The sequence below is a fragment of the Narcine bancroftii genome, chromosome 1, assembly GCF_036971445.1.
Source record: "Narcine bancroftii isolate sNarBan1 chromosome 1, sNarBan1.hap1, whole genome shotgun sequence".
Taxonomy (NCBI): Eukaryota; Metazoa; Chordata; class Chondrichthyes; order Torpediniformes; family Narcinidae; genus Narcine; species Narcine bancroftii.
Window position 1 is genome coordinate 356253283 of NC_091469.1, and position 20969 is coordinate 356274251.

General features: G+C 41.1%; 1 protein-coding gene across 2 annotated transcripts in view; it reads left to right on the top strand.

Annotated features, from left to right (window-relative positions):
- Positions 1–20969, top strand: part of LOC138749915 (ATP-binding cassette sub-family A member 13-like) — a 288645-nt gene that overhangs the window by 52890 nt on the left and 214786 nt on the right. For both annotated transcript variants that reach the window (XM_069911960.1, XM_069911968.1), the window contains exons 10-12: positions 4978–5174; positions 9034–9152; positions 16761–16861. In XM_069911960.1, coding sequence (XP_069768061.1) covers positions 4978–5174; positions 9034–9152; positions 16761–16861 — 417 coding nt within the window. The remainder of the gene's footprint in view (positions 1–4977; positions 5175–9033; positions 9153–16760; positions 16862–20969) is intronic.

The following is a 20969-nucleotide window of genomic DNA, read 5'->3' on the forward strand; positions in this document are numbered from 1 at the left end:
CCTGACTATTACCTCTGGGGTTATAGCTGGTCATTCCTGCTGGTGGCTATGCCTCTGGTCAAAAAGTACTGATCCAGCTCCTCACTCATGAACAAGGTCCCCCGGTCATTATGAATATAGTCGGGGTACCCGAACAAAGTGAAGATACTGCTCAGGGCCTTAATAACCATAACTGAGGTCATATCTGGGCAGGGATTGCAAAGGGGAACCTGGAAAATTCATCCACCACTGTCAGGAAGTAGGCGTTCCTATTTGTGGTCGGGAGGGGGCCCTTGAAATCAACACTAGTTGTTCAAAAGGGTGGGAAGCCTTGATAAGGTGTGCCTTTTCTGGCCAGTAGAACTGGGGCTTACACTCGGTGCAGATCTGGCAGCATCTGGTCATGGACTGGACATCCTCGACAGAGTACGGGAGGTTCCTTGACTTGATAAAGTGATACAACCTCGTGACTCCAGGGTGGCACAGACTATTGTGCAGGATCTAGAGACAGTCGAGATGCGTGCTGCTGCACGTCCCTCAGGATAGGGTGTCCGGGGGAATTGTTCATCTTACCCAGCCAGTACAAAATGTCATAATTCTAGGTGGATAACTCAATCCTCCACCTCAGAATCTTGTCATTCTTGATTTTACCCCGTTGTTTGGCACTGAACATGAAGGCCACTGCCCTCTGGTCAGTCAACAGGGTAAATCTCTTACCGGCTAGGTAGTGTCGCCAGTCGCATACCGCCTCAATGATCGCTTGCACCTCCTTCTTGATGGAGGAGTGCTGGAGTTCGGGGACCGTGAAGGGTGCAGGAAAGAAATGCTACTGGTCTGCTGCCTGGTTTAATGTGGCGGCCAGTGCAAATTCTGAGGCATCGCTTTTCACCCGAAAGGGGATGGATTCATCCACGGCATGCATTGTGACCTTAGCGAAGTCTCCTCAAATTTGATTAAAAGCAGCCTGGGCCTCCGCCAATAATGGAAAGGTGGTTGACTGAATTAGGGGATGGGCCTTATTGGCATAGTTGGGCACCAATTGTGCATAATACGAGAACAGCCCCAGACACCTCTTTAGTGCCTTCAGGGTGTTTGGGACAGGGAGCTCTAGAAGTGGTCGCATGCGGTCAGGGGTAATGACACCATGTGCCATGATGCATCCAAGAAGGGCCAGGCGCTCAGTGTTGAACATGCATTTGTCCTTGTTGTACGTCAAATTGAGTGACTTGGCCATATGCAAGAACTTTGCGAGATTTGTGTCATGGTCCTGCTTGTCATGGCCACAGATGGTGACATTGTCGCGATAAAGGAATGTTGCTATCAGCCCTTGTTCCTCCACCATCCAGTCCATCACTCTCTGAAAGGCAGAAACACTGTTAGTAACACCTAAGGATACCCACAGGAAATGGAAGAGTTTCCCGTCGGCCTCGAATCCAGTTCGCTCAAACGGAGGGGGAGTTGGTGGTAAGCCAACTTAAGATCAATCGTCGAAAAATTTCTGAACCTGGCAACCTTATTGACCAAGACGGCTATATGGGGGAGTGTGATAGTACAGATCTATCACCAATGTACATAGAGTATATAGTTACTGTATCTAGACTGTGCTTACAGCGATTGGCTGAGAGGTAAGCCACGCCTATTGTCTGGGCCTTAAAGGGTTGTGTCCCTAGCCAGGTCGGATCATTCCGGACTGGTCGGCCACCTGTGAAGAGCTCCTGTCTTTTGCTAATAAAAGCCTTGGTTTGGATCAACAAGTCTTTGATTCTTTCGACGAGCTCTACAGGGAGCAGGTACGCATCCAACTGGGTGAAGCGGTTGATGGTTTGACTGTAATCAATTACCATCTAGGGCTTGCCTGCCCCTCTGACCATGAGGACCTGCGCTCTCCAGGGACTGATGCTAGGGGCTATGATCCCCTCAGCCAGGAGTCGCTGTACCTCTCTGTATTTACTGTCTGTAAGGTCACGGAAGTTTGGCAATTTGGTGAAGAGAACGATGATGTTTTGGAACATTTTGATATGACATGTAAAGGTGGATAAATCTCTATGGCCTGACCAATAACATTCTAGGACATTACAGGAAACAAGAAAAGAAATTGTGGATGCCTGGCACTGATTTTTGTATCTTCTTCAGCCAAGAGTGAGGTTCCAGAAAACTAGAGGATAGAGAGTGTTGTAACTTTATTTTAGAAGGTCAGCACGGACAAATCAGGGAATTACATTCCAGTGAGCCTAACATCAGTAGTGGGAAAGTTTCTGGAGGAGATTCTGAGATAGGATCATCTGCCTGTGTTTGGAAGGCAAGGAAGGATTAGGGGATAGGCAGCATGGCTTTGTGTATGGAAAATCATATCTCACAGATTTAATGAAGTTACTGCACTTTGAAGGGATGTCCATAAGGATTCATAAAAGGATTCAATGCCTTTGTGTTTCTATATCATGTGTTTAATGCAATTTCTAAAACGTTGAATATGAAAATTCAATTCTGGAAAACTCACCTTCAAAAAATACAGAGAGAGAGAACAAAAGTGATATTTCAGGTCAATTTCAACTGTCACAAATAATGAACTATGGTTCTATGACAAGAAAAAATGGGACCCATATGGATTTTTATGGTTGCATATTTTGAGTGGGGTCAAAGGAGGGATTGTTCAAAGTGAAAACAAGTTCAGTCAAAGAGAGGAAGTTGTGGTAGCTGGGAAATGAATTAGGTTACATGTCAGGAGGAGTTGATTGGGTAATGCAAGCACAGAGTGATTAGATATCATGGTTAAAATGGGACCGAGGACCTGGAAACTGGAATCCGTTCAAGGGCAAAGGACATTGGAACAATTATGAATGTTGTGATGGCAAGGGGAGAAAAGAAAGAAATTTATTATTTGAAGCAAGATCAAACTAACATAATGGGTCAAAGAGGCAGCGCTTGGGATTGCAGGCTATCAGGTTTAAAGTGAGGAGGCTATCGACTGTCTCAAGCACAGTGGCTGACATGTGATGGTTGGTTTAAGGAAACAAAATTGGAGATATTGTACTTTATACAGATAGATGGGACAAAGATTTTTTTGGGGAGGAAGTGAGGGTGGCATTCCTTTGGTCATGGTGGGATTTAATAATTCCTCTTCAAAATGTCGTTTCTTTTGGTCATGGTGGGGATCAAAACATCTGATGAGGAAAAATATACCAATGACCCTTACCACACACAGAGCCACTCCAGCACAGTGTTCCTTCAAATGGCTGCTGTTCTTTAAAAATGGCTACTGATCACAAAGCGCCTCTTCCTTTCAATGTGTCTCTTACATGACTCTTCACACCTGTGCCTGGATAAATGCAACATATGTTCCTTTGCTTTATCCAGAGATAAACCTTGGGCATAGTCTGTACCTAATTGTTGCCAACTCCGTTCTCTCCATAGTTGTGAATGGTTGTAGCTTATACTAAACCTCAATTTGTTAACCCTAAAGTGACAGTCACACTAAAATGAAATGCCTCGTAATGATGCATAACCAACATTTTGGGCTTGAGACCTTCAAGGTATAAGAAAAATGTAGACAGGTGCCTGAATAAAAAGGTTGGGGGGGGGAGGGACAGGGAGAGAAACACAGGCCCACTGGCAGGAGATAAGGGGAATAAGGGGAAGGGGAATAGCTTTGAATGGAGAGGGAAGGGGTTAGAGAGCTGGAGGAAAGGAGATGGAGGGATAGGGGAGAAAGTAGAGTGGCCTAGCAGAAAGTGGAGACATCGATGTTAAAGCCATCCGGTTGAAAAGTTCCCAGATGAAATATTGCTTGTTGCTCCTCCAGTTTACGGATGACCCTGGTTTGGCAATGCATGAGACCATGGACAAACATGTCAGCGCAGGAGTGGGGCACAGAATTGAAATGGTTGGCCATTGAGAGATCCCGAGAGAGATCTGAGAGAGTCATTGAAGTGAATAGAGCGAAAGTGATCAGCAAAAATCTTAGTTCTGATTTTCTGATGTAGATGCCATCCATACAACCAATGATCTTCCCTGTAATATTAAACCCATCTTTTACCCTGTTCAAGGAGAATATGATTAAAGGGGAAGTCTGTAAAGTTCTGTGGATATCGTCATCTTGTCAGCAGTGATGGCAATTGTTGGATTGCCTTTCTTCTGGCAAATGGAAATGCAATGGAATCGTAACTCAGTTCCATAATCTGGCTGCTTTGAAATGTAGATTTTGTAATCAGTTTTAAAAGAAACTTTGTTCCACTTATGCTCGGCAATTCCCAAGTCATGTGGCGGTTGGCAGTCCGAGAAAGCAGTCCATCTCATGACTTTCACTAACTCAAAGCTTCGCCATCTGCACAAGCATCAGGAAACATGAGTTAAAATAAAAGATTTTGTGTTTATTTACTTCCATTTGTTTACTTCCTTTCATATAAATTCTGAGAATGTACTTTGTTCTGTATTTTAACGTTTTGGGCAATGATTTGTAAATCCAGTGAGGGCAAAATTCTGTTACTTGAACAGCTGTAATGTATGGAGATCTCTAATTTATTTTGTCAAATCCATAATAATAGATAATAGTGTAGTGTATTGTTCGGAGCGGACTAGAAGGGCCAAAATGGCCTGTTTCTGTGCTGTAATTGTTATATGGTTATATGATTATAGATGAGATTTATTTTATGCATGAACGTCTTCAGTAATACGTCGTTACTTTAGACAATATGAGAGCATTTATTTTAAGAACTTTATGGTTAAAAAAACATGAGATTAATTAGTTGCTTCAGCACTTTTATATTATTGATATGAAAAAATTACAGAGATAAAGCTTATTCAGAAAATGAGGAATTTTCGCAAGACTAACTCCAATAAGTAACTTCAATAAGTAAGTAAATGCAAAACCTCATGAAACACGTAGGGAAATAAATATTAAACATTATCCTCAAAATGATCTCAGAAAAATGTGTCTGTATTCTTGAAGGGAGTGAGGAAAATTTTATATTTACTTTGACGCTGTTATTTTTATGTTTTAAGGTCTTTGTTCTTTGGAAAAACAATGGACTTCCTGAATACTTGGAGACCAAGTTTGCCCAAATGTTGACGGCATTAATGAGATATTTAATCGTCACCCAGGATATGGACACAGTTAACTCAACACAACAAATTATCACTCTGCTTGGTAACTTCAGCCGTATCATTGTGGTGTCTGAAAATAATGCCTCATCAGAAGAGTGAGTTATGAAATTTACTATTTATGAAAATCTATAGACAAGAAAGTGTTTATTTATCCTTGCATTTTGAAAGGATTGATTTAAGGTAGGGTGTATAAGCCTACATCTGATCCCTAACATAATTGAGTTGTGCATCTGTTTCCCAAAGGCTAAAACTGGAAAGTATGGCTGGCACAAAATATCCTGGATCTTGTGCATCGATTACCAGCTTTGGAGCTTTATCCCTTGAATCTCCCAGATTATAGTTTTCCATTTTTATAATTTATTGATACCTTTTTTAATATTAATACATTTGCACTGTAAATTAGTAACATTATGAGAACCTAACATTATGATAGAAAATTACAGCAGTGTACAGGTTCTTTGACCCTCAATGTTATGCAGACCAATATAAACCTACTTAATGATTTAAACATTCCGTACCTCACACCCATAACCCTCTCTTTTTCTTGTATCCATGTACCTGTCTAAGTTATTTAAAATTTCCTTATTGTACCAGTCTCCCCGACCACCCTTGATAATGCATTTCAGCTTGCACTACTCTCTCTTTTAAAAAAATACCACAGGCGTCTCCCCTAAATGTTCTTCCCCTCACCTTGTACAACCGTTCTCTGGTGTTAGCTTGTCTTGACTTGGGAAAAAGGTGCTGGCTGTCCACCCTTCTATGGCTTGCATAATCTTGTAGACAGTATTAGCTATATTATAATTATATATCAAACATTATGACAGATAGGATAGATAGGATCATTTTTCAGATAAAAATGTCAAAAACTAGAGGATGTAGATTAAATGTGAATGGGGGAAATTTTAAAGGAGATGTGTGGAACAGATTTTTGTACATGATTGAAACGAGCTGCTGAGGGAAGTGGTGGAACCAGACACAACTTAAGAGAGTTTTGGAGAGAGGCACACATGAAAATGCAGTGAATGAATGGAAATAGATAATGTGCAGGGAGAAGAGATTTAGTGTAATCTGTCTGTGTTCAGCGCAGACTCCATTGGCCCAAGAGCCCATAACTGTGCTGTACTGTACTGTTACAGCACAGTTCTGATTGAGTCTGTAATAATTAGATTCTCATACATCTCCTGCTGAAGTTAGAAATAACATTTTTCTAGGATATTGTTGAGCAATGAGAAGCAGCTGGTTAGAGAGCAGCATTTTAACCCTTTGGACTCCAGCCATTTTTAACCTTTCAAAATGTGTATTCTGGACTGGGTCCATGGGTAAACTACAGTATGAACACCAATTTAAATAGCTGGTGGTTGGGCATAAAACAAGTCCCAGAAAATGGAGCAGGGCATGGCGTGGAACCCACCTGTTTCAAACAGGCGTCAATCATACAGGTGCCCAAGAAGAGTGCAGTAACCTGCCTTAATGACTAGCGACTAGTAGTGAACTGTTTTGAAAGGTTCGTGATGAATCCTATCAGTTCCTGTCTGAACAGTAACATGGATCCTATCATAAAAACAGTTCTACGGTGGATGCCATCTCACTAGCTCTACATAAACCCCTGGAACACCTGGATAACAAAGATGCAAACGTGTACATCAGGATACTCTTTATTGACTACTGTTTAGGATTTAACACCATCATGCCCTCAAAAGTGATCAGCAAACTCAAAAAAGTCCTGGGGGTTAACACCCCACTGTGTAATTGTATCATGGATTTCCTCACCTACAGACCACAGTCAGTGAAGATTGGTAAGAATTTCTCCTCCATAATTTCCATCAGTACTGGACCACAACAGGGCTGTGTCCTTAGCTCCCTGCTTTACTCACTTTACACCTATAACTGTGTGGCTCAGTACGACAATAACACCATCTACAAATTTGCCAATGAAACCATGGTTGTGGATTGTATAAAGGATGGGGATGAATCAGCAAGCAGGATGGAAATTGAAATCTTGGCTGAATGGTGCACCAACAACTACCTTGCACTCATTTGTCACCAAAACTAAGGAGCTGATTGTTGATTTCAGGAAAGGAAAGCCAGAGGTTTACAATCCAGTGAACATTGGAGGATCAGAGGTGGAGAGGGTGAGCAAATTTAGGTTCTTGGGAGTCACTATCTCAGAGGATCTTTCCTGGACCAACACACTAATGGAATCATGAAGAAAGCATGTCAGCACCTCTTCTTCTTCATGAGTTTGCAGAGGTTTGGTATGACATCCAAAACTCTGGTAAATTTCTACAGAGGTATGATGGAAAGTGTGCATCACAGTCTGGCATGGGAACACCAATATCCCTGAGTGTAAAGCCCTCCAATAGGTACTGGACACAGCCCAGGACATCACAGGCAAAACCCTCCCCACTATCAAGTATATCTATAGGGAACACTGCTGTCAGAGGGCAGCAGTAATCAACAAAGATCCACACCATCCAGCAAATGCTCTGTTGTCGCTGCTGCCATTTGGAAAATGATATCGGTGCCACAAAACTTGGACCACCAGGTTCAGGAACAGCTGCTACCTCTCCACCATCACAATCCTCAATGACAAAGTCCATCAGAGACTCCTTTAAGGAGTCTTATTTGTGCACTTTATTGATTTTTGTTCTCTCTCTATTGCACAGTCAGTTTGTTTACATTATTTTATTTGTTTACATTTTTATGGTGTGTACAGTTTACATTTTGCACTACCAATTAGTGGTAATTCTGCTGCCCCTGCAGGAAAAAGGAATCTCAGGGTTGTATGTTATGTCATTATGTACTCTGACAATAAATCTGAGACGTGGAGCATGTGCACTTGTTGAAAATGGGGACATGGAGACGAAAGTGTCAAGGATGAGATGCAATTTGCATGATCCTAATAGACCATTAATAATAGTGCAGAAGGACATAAGTGAAAGGAAATATAAATAGATTGTCAAACAGGACTGAACTAAAAAAGAACATATTTTAGTAGATCATAAAGTAGGATAACATTAGAGGAACAAAATAAGCACCATATAGCCTTCTTCCCAGAGACTTGGAGCAAACCACCAGAGACCCATCCATAGCCATTCAGAATTTGGAAGTGAATTCATTGACTCCTAACTTTGTGTAAATTTCAGAATATTTATCCAACTCTGCATCAGCTACATCTAACTCTGGTTTGCTGCAACTCAAAGAGACCATGAATTTCTTCCCTTTAGCAGTACAGAATGTAAATAAGTTTGAAAATCTAAAGGGCTGCACATTGGCATAGAGACAAGGATGTCTGCCCAATACAGGGTACTAGTATTGCTAATGTTTCTGAACTATTAATTTAGAGAAACCACACAAATTTATTTCTGAGCAGTGATTGACCAAATGGTTCTGAATTTAATAGTTTTTATTTGAATAATTATGAAGTTATTCTTCTTTCTTTGGCTTGGCTTCACAGACGAAGATTTATGGAGGGGTATGTCCACATCTGCTGCAGGCTCGTTGGTGACTGAAAAGTCCGATGTGGGACAGGCAGGCACGGTTGCATGGAAAAATTGGTGGGTTGGGGTTGGGTGTTGGGTTTTTCCTCCTTTGTCTTTTGTCAGTGAGGTGGGCCCTGCGGTCTTCTTCAAAGGAGGTTGCTGCCCGCCGAACTGTGAGGCGCCAAGATGCACAGTTGGAGGCAACATCAGCCCACTGGCGGTGGTCAATGTGGCAGGCACCAAGAGATTTCTTTAAGCAGTCCTTGTACCTCTTCATGAATCAAATGACAAAGGCAAGAAGGATAAATGCTAATACTCTATGGATACTGACCTGGATTTGAACTTCAGGACAAAACACGACAAAAACATTTTCTTTTGGCTTTATTACTGATGTAAGGTGCAGTTTTAGGAAAACGGTTACTCTCAAATCATCACTGGAATGACCATATAACGGTAATTTTTTTGTTTACAGGATACAAAATTATCAAGAGAACCTGGAGTCTTTGCCCCAGTGGAATGAGCTCAAGAATATCCTGACTGCAGATAAATTATACAGGGACTACACTGTTGAATTGATCAGGACTGAAAGAGGTAGGATAATTGATGTCTTTCTGAGACAGATGGCCTTTACAAATAATTCTTGCTTTACAAATGGGAAGGGCACAACTTACCATGAACCACAGTAGTTCATCTTTTTGGCACTAAATTTGAAATGACCTTGTAGAGTCTGCTAACGGCAGCACTGCTGAAATGAAATGCGTCCACACACACAAGAGGGTGAACCAGCAACTGACTTTATTTGAATTTCATGCACTGCCTTAAGGGTAAAGGCCACTTCCTGCCTGGAACGCGTTGGTCTGTGGGAGTGACGTCAGTGCATTGCGGAGTCACTGCCTGATCAGTGCTACATGACCAGGAAGTGGCGAGATTACCTAGGCAACGCATGTTTCCAAACGCAGGCTTCTAAGGGAAGGGGGCCCTTGCCATCTTGCACCAACCGACTAGGGCGGTGATGTGGCCCGTCTAACCGCGTGATCACTCGGCCCACTACACTAACCCTTCCCCCAGAATTGCTGCCACCCTTTGAGCAAGTCACAGTACTGTCTTCAGGTGGGCGGCTTCTGTGTCTGACCAGCATCTGCTATTGCTGCTTTAGTGGCCTGGAATGCTTCATTGGTTTTGTGTGTCCACTGAGAGCCTTGTCGCCGAGTTTGTTGAGGTCAAATAGAGGTTGCATGAAGGTAGCTGCTCCTGGGAAGAAACGATGATAAAAGTTCAACATCCCTAAAAATTCCTGTAGGCCTTTGATGGTGCTTGGCCTGGGGAATCACTGAATGGCTTCTACCTTATTCAGCAGTGGCATTGCACCCTTGCGGGTGATACAGTATTCAAGGAAATCAATGGTTTCCAGATCAAATTGGCACTTATCAGGGTTCACCGTAAGTCCGAACTCCTGCAACCTCTTGAAAACAGGCCAGGGGCTGTTTGAATGGTGGACGATCCCAACTTCCCTATGGCAGCAAACTTCGTCTTGGCTTGGAGGAGTTTATCTTGCAGGCGGCGCCATGCCCATGCATACACTGGTGGTGTGGTGGGTTCGTTGTGGTGATCCATGCCATGTTCTGGTTTAGTGTCGAGGAAATTGGGCACCAACAATGATGGATACTTGCCCAGTAAAAGATTATATTCATTGTGGTCTTGAGCGTGGATTCCCAGCAGCAAAAAGGAACATTGTGGTAGCGTGAGGGGGTATGATTGGAAAATGGTAGCATTGACCAAACAGCATCTTTTCATATTTACCAGGAGCTCGTGTGCCCGGAGGAAATTGGCTCCGAGCAGGGCTTGACCAACAGATGCAATCATACACTTACAACAGAAAACAGTTCCAGCAGCATGGATTGTGATCAGACGAGTGCCAAAACTTGGAATGGAGCTGTCTGTAAGGGGAGGCCCTTGGGATTGTGCTTGAACTCGAAGTACGTAGGCAGGATGAGGCTTATCTCTAGTTGAATAGCAAATCCCTCAGTGTCCACTAGTCCTTCAGGTAAAGTAGGCCTTTTATGCATGCCAACCATCGAGGCCACTATTGGCAGCTGGTCTGTTTGTTTCCCACTGCCATGCTTGACTTGGCATTGGGGTACGAGCATGGAGGGATGCACCTCCGGGCATTGCGGTCCCATCTGCGGTGGTAGAAACAGTAATTGCTCTGTTTGTCTGAGCATATTTTGCATTGTGGTTGGGCTGTGGCTACTGCTGGCAGAACTGACGGAGGGGGAACCCCTGGCCCAGGGGCTGAACCAGAGGCGCCGACAATGTAGATGGGTTGCATATGTATCGAGCTCTGCTGTGATGGCTACCAGGTATGGGGTGTTGAAGTCCATGTCTGATATTGCTGAAGAAACATGCACCAGTAGCTTGGAGAGGAACAGGGCCCAAACAAGAAACAGTTTGTGTGCCCATCAGCTAAAGCCACCATCTCATGCATGAGCTTGGAAGGGTTTCTATCTCCCAGGCCTTGCATATTCAGGATGCGGATGGTGCGCTCTTGCTGGCTGAGTTCTGGGGAATTGAGGAGGAAACACTCCATTGGAGGATTTCCACGAATAATTTACATTTACAAGGCTGCAGTAGCAACGTCCATGGCACTGACAACATGCTAGAACTTGATATCCTCCGAGACAATGCCTCTGACCTGGAACTAGGACTCGGCCAGTTATAACCAGTTCCTGGGCTGGTTGGCCCAGAAGGGCGGTAAATGCATGCCCACAGCATTGGACACAGCCTTGCAGCATCCTGCAGCATTTGAGGTGGGTTACAAAAACATTGGAAACTTTGGGGTTACCACCGTAGCATCTGTTAACAGCAGCGCTGTTGTAATAAAACACGTCCACACAACATGAGGGTGAACCAGTAACTGTCTTTATTTGAATTTCACATGCTGCTTTAAGGATACGAGCCACTTCCTGTCTGGAACATGTTGGTCTGTGGGAGTGATGTCAGAGCACTGTGGAGTCACTGCCATCTCAGTGCTACGTGACCAGGAAGTGGCGACATTACCTAGGTAATGAGCATTGCCAAATGTGAGCTTTTCCTGAGAAGAGAAGGGAGGCCTGCATCATCTTGTGCCAACCGACTGGGGCGGTGATTCGGCCCATCTAACAGCGTGGTCACTCGGCCTGCTACAACCTCACAGCAGGAAGCTTTACTGATTCTTACCCGTGATAGGGTTATCTCTGTGTGAATCTCATCATTTAGAACAGTTTCTCAATGGGTGCCCTACAGACCCAACAGGGGGTCACAGCACATTTAAGTAAAAGCCTTGTTTTCTTTTACCCTTGCGTAACATAAATATATATATTTTTTGTTTTTTATGTAGTCGATAGTAGGGAGGTGCAGAAGAAACCAAAGCTTGACTACCTCACAGGGAAGGGGGCCCATAAACTGTGAGCAGAGTCCCACAGGGGTCATAACTGAAAGAAGGTTGAAAATGGCTGAGAGCACACCCCACCCATAAAACACTGAAAATTTATCTGGTCACACACACTGGCATTGCAGTTTGTCAAAGCCATAGCGGAATTAAATATTAATCTCAAAACATTTTCTGATATCCGGTGACATTGAACAATGTTTAAAGCAATTAGAAATTCATCACATTAAATATTAATAAAGAGAAAATATAAGTGAGAAATTAAAAATATGTAAACACTTTAAACCCACAACATTCAAATAAATAATAAAAAAATATACAGTTACCTTAACTCCTTGCAGCTATTATTTTTTCAGAACAAGTGCTGCGTTGGTTGTGTGGACTTGTATGTGGTGAGCATTATTTCAATTTTGTGCTTAGTCACTGGACTCAGTCTCATAATGAAGAAGAGTTAGCAAAGTCTCTTCTCCCTTTTCAGATTTCTGCATCCATACATCAATGCCCAGAATGCCTCATGTGGTCAGCAATTATACTGGAAAACTTGCCTACAAAGTCTAAACCGTTATGTAAAATAACGATGGAGACTTATAATCTTCCTCAAAGTCGACATTTTAAGGATTTGGTTCCTCATCATATTTCTAAATAGATCAAACTTCTGAGATGCGATCATAACTTTGATAGGTTTTTTTTTCTTTGCTCTTCATTCTTGTGTTCACTTGTCAGATGTATTTATTTATCAGCTGACTAATAGTAAACTGACTACCTTAGTTTCTTGTCTTCAGATTTTGCTTGCGTGCAATAATCCAAACACTCTTCCCATGCTGCAAATTTTGGTGGAATGTTGGGAACAATTTTGATATTGTGTTGATCAAATACTGATTATTACACTGAAATGTCTGCATTTAATAAAAATTAAGTACAGAAATATGGACTTTCAACTTTGAATCTATCTCATCCCAACCCAAATGAATGGAACATTTAATGTAAAACGTTGGTTGTAAAATCAGTGCAGGCGGTCCCCAAGATATGAATTAGTTTTGTTTCTGAGAACTATTTGAAACCCCATCTTTTCAAAAATTGGAAATGAAGTTTCACATAAATAGCTGTTTTGGGAGACCAAGCAGGCACAAGTGGAGTGGCTGCCAGCCAACTTCACTAAGTCTGCTCAGCTGATCTCCTGGCAAATCTCTAACCATGTCTTCTCTGTGTTAGTGACTGGTTTATTTTTCCCATTAATTGGAGGTGAGGGCTATCTTCCTCCTGATCATTGTGGCCCCCAAAATTACATTCTCTGAGGCATTAAAGAAGTGGGATACCACTATTATTTTTCCATCTATTACAATTGCATCAATATTGGATTTAAGATAACATCTTGGAGGCCATCATCACACACACTGATGTTAATTCAGTCTGAAAGAAAGTTTGAAAATAAAATGATAATAAATTGGCTGAATTAAAAATAAGACAAGACTCTGCATTTACTTTCAGTTTTCCCAAATGAAATTCAATACCCTACTCCTGGCATTCCAGTGAATTCAGTTGAACTTCCTGCTTTATGTATTTTCTGCAATTGAAATGAAGGCGAAATACATTGCCTTGGAAAATCCAAGCCTTGCGAAGCATTTTATGCATTTTGCAAAGTCATTTTATCAAAAACCTGATGCCCAAAGAGTGTACATGATGCATTTAATATTCAGTTTAGATCATCCTTGCATTTGGTGCCCATGCACACAATTAACACTGAAATAGTTAGAAGATTAGATCCTCAGTTAAAGGGCCAGACCCTACCAGGTCTGCGACTGGTGAGAGTGAGGCAACAATCTTTGTGAAGCATCATCCTTGGAGTTAAATGAAATCCACCACATTTCTGCTTACCCTAAGGTGCCTTGATCTCCTCCCAACTCTCTCCATAAATTTCTCTTTGTTCCCCTCCATTATTTTTCCAGTTTTTTGATCCCATAATTTCCCCAGCATTCTATCACAATTAAATTTTAAATTTAGGCATGCCTTGCTCATGTTTAAATTTAAAGTTAAACAAAATACAGCACGGTAACAGGCCATTTCAGCCCACCAGTCCATGCCGTCTAATTTACCCCCATTAACCTACACCGCTGTTACATTTCAAACAGTGGGAGGAAACCAGAGCCCCCGGGGAAAACCCATGCAGACATGGGGAGAATGTACAAACTCCTTAAAGACAGCACGGGATTCAAACCCAAGTCCCAATCACTGGCACCGTAAAGGCATTGCGCTAACCGCTATGCCAAACTGTGCTGCCCTATCTTTTATTTCCACCCCTATCATCTCCTCCACCCTCCCAACCATATAAATTCCTAGAAACTCCTATTTTGTCACCAGATCTCCCAACCTTGTCAGCTTTCTGATGCTTTACTCAAACATTCCCTTACTACCCCCACACAATCATCGGTGTCTCAATAATATTTAGGCCTGCATCTCTGGCTTCCCTTTGAGATTTTGTCCTTTGAACTTCAAAGCCCTGAGCACTTCCCTAGAACTTGGCTGATTGGAATTTTCTCCATCATCTTCTGCACCACAATCTCGTGATCCCTTCCTACACTCTGATAGCTTCTCCTCTGTACATCTCACTCTCTTCCACTCATTTCTGAAAAAATTGTACTTTTTGTAATCCTAGAAAATCATACAGGGTTTATGTACCTTTGCATGTGATGAGAGTATCATGTGCAATTAAATATATGGGCATTTAGGACCTTGAGGTGTTCCCAGACCATTATAGGTTGCTGAGAACCCTTGTCATCCTTGCAATGTCTTCAGAAATCCAGACGATGGCAGCATGTCAGTGATGTTTCAAATGATGTGCTGCAAATGGCACATCACAGATGTTTTTATCTTGATGATTTTATTATGGAGCACAACTCTATAATTCACCATTGACATTAAGTTTTAATGATCTTCTAATAAGGAATTCAAAATATTATTTGCTATTTAGATTTGATGTAAATTCATCCACTGACATGAACAAAACTTGGTGGAAGATGTGCATTGTATTCTGCATTCAATGTCCACTTCTAAACCACTTCTGGTAATGGCTATAGTGCTGGAGGTGGAGCATAATTTGTGCTCTCTCTTATTAGCACACTCTAACAAAATGATCCTAAGGGAATTGCACAACATTGTTGGATTGACATAGAACTCATTTATGTAATCTGTAAAAAAATCTAGCTCAAACTAATTAAGTGCCTTTTGGCTGTATACTGCATGAATTAAGATTCTTAATCCATCTTTTATAGGCCTGCCTCTCTCTCTCTCTCTCTCTCTCTCTTTTTATATATATATATATATATATATGGATACACACACACACACACACACACACACACACACACACACACACACACACACACAGATATATATATAGATAAAGTGCAGTATGTATGTATTTTAGTTGAATAAAAATCCCCTAACAGTTTGTGGGGGAGTAACAATTCTCTAAACATTCTTCATGATAGGAAATTCAAAGAAATATTGTTCTTTAAAACTCCAGTGAATAGTAAGCACTCCTACTCAATCTCCCTGCAAAGGACAACATTCTCTTTCCAGAATTAAATCCGTGATTATCATTGCATTATCTTTTTTATACCAAATACATTATTTTATAGGCAGAGAAGATCAAACTGCTCAATGAGTACCAGGTGGGGGTCTCAACAAAGCCTGAAGAAAAGCAATAAGATCTAAGTCCATTCTTCACAAATCTCTGAAGGATAACTTGGTTGAGGGTCTCTTGGCTTTATTGGTAAGGCATAGAACACAAGAGTAAAAAGGCCATACTTGAACTGTCTAAAACTCCAGAGTGATACGTACAGCTCTATTAACTGCACTGCAAGAAGGCTGTGATCACACTGGAGAACTTAGAGTGAAGATGTTGGCAGGACTTGAGAACTTTAGTTGTGACAAGGGACCTTCTAGGCTAAGGGTTTTCTTTTCTTCAAGCTTACAAAGACCAGAGTGATTTAAGTGAGGAGTATAAAAGTTATGAAAGATTAGACAGAGGGCCTATTTTCTTATGAAGAGAGAACCAAAAGTGGGTAAATTGTAGAAAAATTAGAAAATATCAGAGTGGATAATCAGTAGAAAGATTAAAGGGAGTTGAAGAAAGAGATATTTTACAGGTGGAAGTCTCAAACATTTTGTTGTCGGGTGGTGGGGCTATGAACCAAAATGGGAAGTAAGATTAATCCAAAGCAAGTTTTTGGCAAACGGACTGAAATGGGCTGAATGACTACCTTCTCTGCCATAAATTTTTATGATTTTTTGATTTGAAAGTTTCTGTTCGGTTTGCGTAGAGGTGAGCATGATGCTACTACACCGCCAGGGACACAGGTTCAAATCCAGCACTGTCTGTAAGATGTTTGTACGTTCTCCCTGTGCCTGCGTGGGTTTCTTTTGGGTGCTCCAGTTCCTTCCCACCTTTCAAAACATATGGGGTTTATTAGTTAATTGTGGTCCAGAAGGGCCTATTAATGTGCTGTTTGTATAATTTTTTCAAAAATGTAAAAAAAAAGCTATGGATTCCAGTCAAAGTTACTTGAATCAGATTAAATTTCCTTTTGGTTTATAGTTTGTGAAAAAGGAGTTCAGCATGATGCCATAAAATGTAGTAAATTATGAATGCTATTTCTATTCTGTGAAAATAAAAATAAAGTCCATGACAAATGGTTGATCTGCTGAATCCCCATTCTACAGTAGGCTCATGGTCTTATAATTTACTTCTGCTTTTTATAATCTCCTTTCAGATGCTCTTGTTTTTCTGAAGAAAGCACACTCCAGCTTGGGGGTGAACGATGTGGATCGGATCATCATGGAAGTTGATATTTTAATATCGGAAATTAAAATGGTAAATCAATGAAACTTTTGCTAAAACAATCTGACCAATTTATAATATAATTATAGCCTCTTGCTATGTATAGTGGTAGAATTGTAATTTTTGATATCCTTGGTTGAGAGAAGCAAAATACATTTTTCTCATGTAAATAGTTACAATTTTAAGTGTTCGTGTTATAAACAAATATCAGTAGAACAATTGAAGATTTGACAGTACTCTTTAAGGATTGATCTAACATGGATATTCAAGATTTAGTTACCTGAACCTGTAATATGTTCTTTTAGTATCAAATTGAAGAATTTGGTTACCAATTAATTCTTTTTACAAAGATCAATGTTGCTATAGCCCCAGTGATCAGGATCAGGGTTCGAATCCTGCACTGTTTATAAGGAGTTTGTATGTTCTCCCAGTGTCTGCTTAGGGGCTCGGGTTTCCTCCCACCATTTGAAACATACTAGAGTTAATTAGAGTATAAATTAGGCGAAGGGCCAAGAATGAACTTGTGGGCCAAAATGGCCTGTTACTGTGCTGTATGTATAAATTAGAAAGAAATAGAGCTAGAAGAAATGAGGAAGATCTTAAATAGGTTTTTTGCTTAAGTATTTACTCAGGAAACTGGCATAGGGAAGTAAGGAAAACAATGAGTGAGGTCATGGACCAGAGACAGATTAAAGAGAAGGAGGTACTTGCTGTCTTAAAGCAAATAAGGGTGGATAAATCATCAGGGCCTGACAAACTATTCCTTCAGTCCTTGAGGGAGGCTAGTGTAGAAATTGCAGGAGCTCTGGAAGAAATATTTAAAATGTCTCTCGGGGATTACAGTTCATGGACCAAGTGTCCTTCATGATTATGACGCAATGTGTAAATCTATAGATAGGCTATTAAAGTTAACAGATTTTTTGCAAATCAAATAAACATGCTTCCCCTTGACTTCTGTGAAAAAATATTCATTTCCCCATCGTGTCTGAAATTTTCGACACTTCCTTGCTATTTTCTGTCTTTTTGGTTCTGCCATGTTCAATCAACTGAGGTAAATATTTTTTTTAAACTGAGGTAAACATTTTCCTCGATGAGTAATATTCCAGTGGTTGGTTCAAAATGACAGCAACATCTAGTGTTGAAACTAAGAAGTGCAATGTACATAGAGTGAAATTTATTGCTAGCGACTATCGAACAGGCCACTTAAAGATGGGCAATGGGTCACAGTTGGGCTGGGAACCATAGTTTGACCACCACTGACCTAACTCCTAGCCTTGCCAAAACATTCTACTCATCCCTTAAACGACTTGTTGCTGTGAACAACAGCTGCGTGTATGAAGAATGGAAATTGCCATGTCAGATTCCAAAGCAAACCCATAAAATTTAAAGTTCATATTTATTGACAGTCTACATACAAGATCCTTTTTCTTGTGAATCAGGCAGAATTTCTGCTTATCAGTAGTGCAACTGTACACAAGAAAAAGATGTGTATACAAAGAAGGAAATGTAAACAAACTGATTGCAAATACAGAACAAAAATTAAGTAATAAATAATGTACTGAGTAAAAATCCTTAAATGAGTCCCTGATTGAGTTTGTTGTTTAGGAGTTGATGGTGGAGGGGTAGCAACTGTTTCTGAACCTGGTAGTGTGAGTCTTGTGCCACCTATACCTTTTTCTTGATGGCAGCAGCAAGAACAGAGTGTGTGCTGGGTGGTATATACTTATTGACTGCTGCTGTTCTCCAATGGCAGTGTTCAACCTGGCTGAATGGTGCACCAATGATAACCTCACACTCAATTATGCCAAAACCAAGGCAGGGAAAACCAGAGGTATATGATCCAGTGATTAATGGGGGAATCAGAGATAGAGAGGGTGAGCACATTTAAGTTCTTGGGAGTCCCTATCTCAGAGGATCTTTCCTGGATCCAATATACAATGGAATTGTGTTGAAAGTACGTTAGTGCCTCTTCCTCAGAAGTTTGCAGAGGATTGGTATAACATCGGAAATCTTGGCACATTTTGACAGAGGTGTGGTGGAAAGTGTGTTGACTGGCTGCATCATTGTCTGGCATGGGGACACCAATACGCCTGAGTATATAGGCCTGCAAAAGGTAGTAGACACAGTCCAGGACATCATCAGCCAAACCCTCCCAACTATTAAGAACATCTATAGGAAACACTGTTATCAGAGAGCAGCAGCAATTATCAACATTCCATGTGCTCTCTTCTTGTTCTTGCTGCTACCATCAGGGAAGAGGTATAGGTGGCACAAGACTCACACCACCAGGTTCAGGAATAGCTACCCCTCCTCCATCGGACTCCTCAACAACAAACTCAATCAGGGACTCATTTAAGGGCTCTTACTTTTACACTTTATTGATTGTTTTTCTCTCTGTATTGCACAGTCAGTTTGTTTACATTTCCTTATTTGTTTACGTGTTCCTTGAGTACAGTTTTTATGCACTATCTGTAAGTGGTCATTCTGCTGTGCTTGCAGGAAAAAGATGTCAAGGTTGTGTGTGATCTCATGTATGAACTCTGACAATAAATCTGAAATCTGAATAAAGAATACCCTGATTAATCGATTTTTGCTGACCAGGTATTCCAGGGTTTTGAGTAGAGCCCAATGAGATGGTACCCTCTGTTGACCTGTTGTTGCACTAGCCAAACTAGAACAGATCCATGTTGCCACTCAGACAGGAGCTGATATGCTTCAAATCCAGCCTCTGTGGATGTGAATGCCACTGATCAGTAGTCATTTAGGAAGGTTACCACATACTTCTTGGGCACTGGTACAACTGAGGCCTGTTTGAAGCAGGTGAGTACCACACTCTGTTGGAGTGAGATGTTGGAGATATCTGTGAATGCACTGGTTAGTTGGTCAGCACAGTTTTTCAGTTATCGGCTGGGTATTCCGTCCTTTCCTTGGATTCATGCTCCTGAAAGTAGTCTGTATATTATCTTTGGATATTGACAGTGGAGGATCATCAGGGGCATGGGGGTGTGCAGCGGTTCTTCCTTATTCTGATCAAATTGGCTTTCACAGCTGTCATGTATCCATTTTCATCTAGAATCTCAACTTCACCCTAGACGTGGCTTTCTGTAGTGGTCTGGATTTTTGGACTTAAATGCCTGTTGTCTGGCTCTCAGCAGGTTCCGGAATTCATTGTTCATTCAGGGAAAACCCTGAACAATTTGATTGGGATACACTCATCCACAGATGTTTTGATAAAGTCTGTAACGGCCCTCCACTCTGAAATGACAGTCTACAAAACATTGTCTGTGGTTCAGTTCTCTGCATACTTTTTGTGTTTATTTTTTTAGATATATTCTGTAAGAACAATTTTTTACTCTGTATCCCCAATTAGAGAAAAATATTGCTTATATGAAAGCTAGTACGGCTGCCCTGGTGGTCACTTTGCAAATTAATGATGCCAGAGTCAAAACATTCCAGACCATAGAATGCTGAACCAAAGTTTCTACCTGCAGTATTTTTCCACTATTTTGTTTGTTTTGTCCATAATGCAGCTCCACCTTTCTTGACATTCATCCTGCCATTTAGTGTGAGCCATATTTGTTGCTTAAAAATCATTGCACGAATAGATAATGATGGTTAGTGAAACCAGAAGACCAAATTAGAAGGACAGAGAAAATTGTAATTGAATAATTTTGGTGAGATTAAAATATGGATGATCAGAACAGCAGAAGTTCCAACGGTAGGTGAAGTAATATGCTTTGACTATGATAAGACTTTGATCTTAAAAGTATGGTAAAGTTCATGAGATCTCTTTTTCTCTCTCTTTCTCTTTTTCTCTCTTTCTTTCTCTCTCCGTTTCTGTCTCTCTCTCTCTCGCTCTCTTGTTATTGGGTTTTACAGACTTGTGTACCCACAGCAAGCATGAATCTCAATGTACTTGTGCAAATGTATATGATGATAAACTCTCATCTATTCTTTTTTCATCTCATAATGTTGGTGTTGCCACTCAAGCTAAATGTAGAACTCTTGAGAGATAGTGTGGGGCCAAAGGAGTGGCACGCTTTGTGACCTAAATAGTTAGTACAGAAAAAAGCAAGTGGTGGGTCAGACAGTAAGACCCTTTATTGAGGTTCCTCGATTGGTTTGTCGGGAAGGAAGTGAG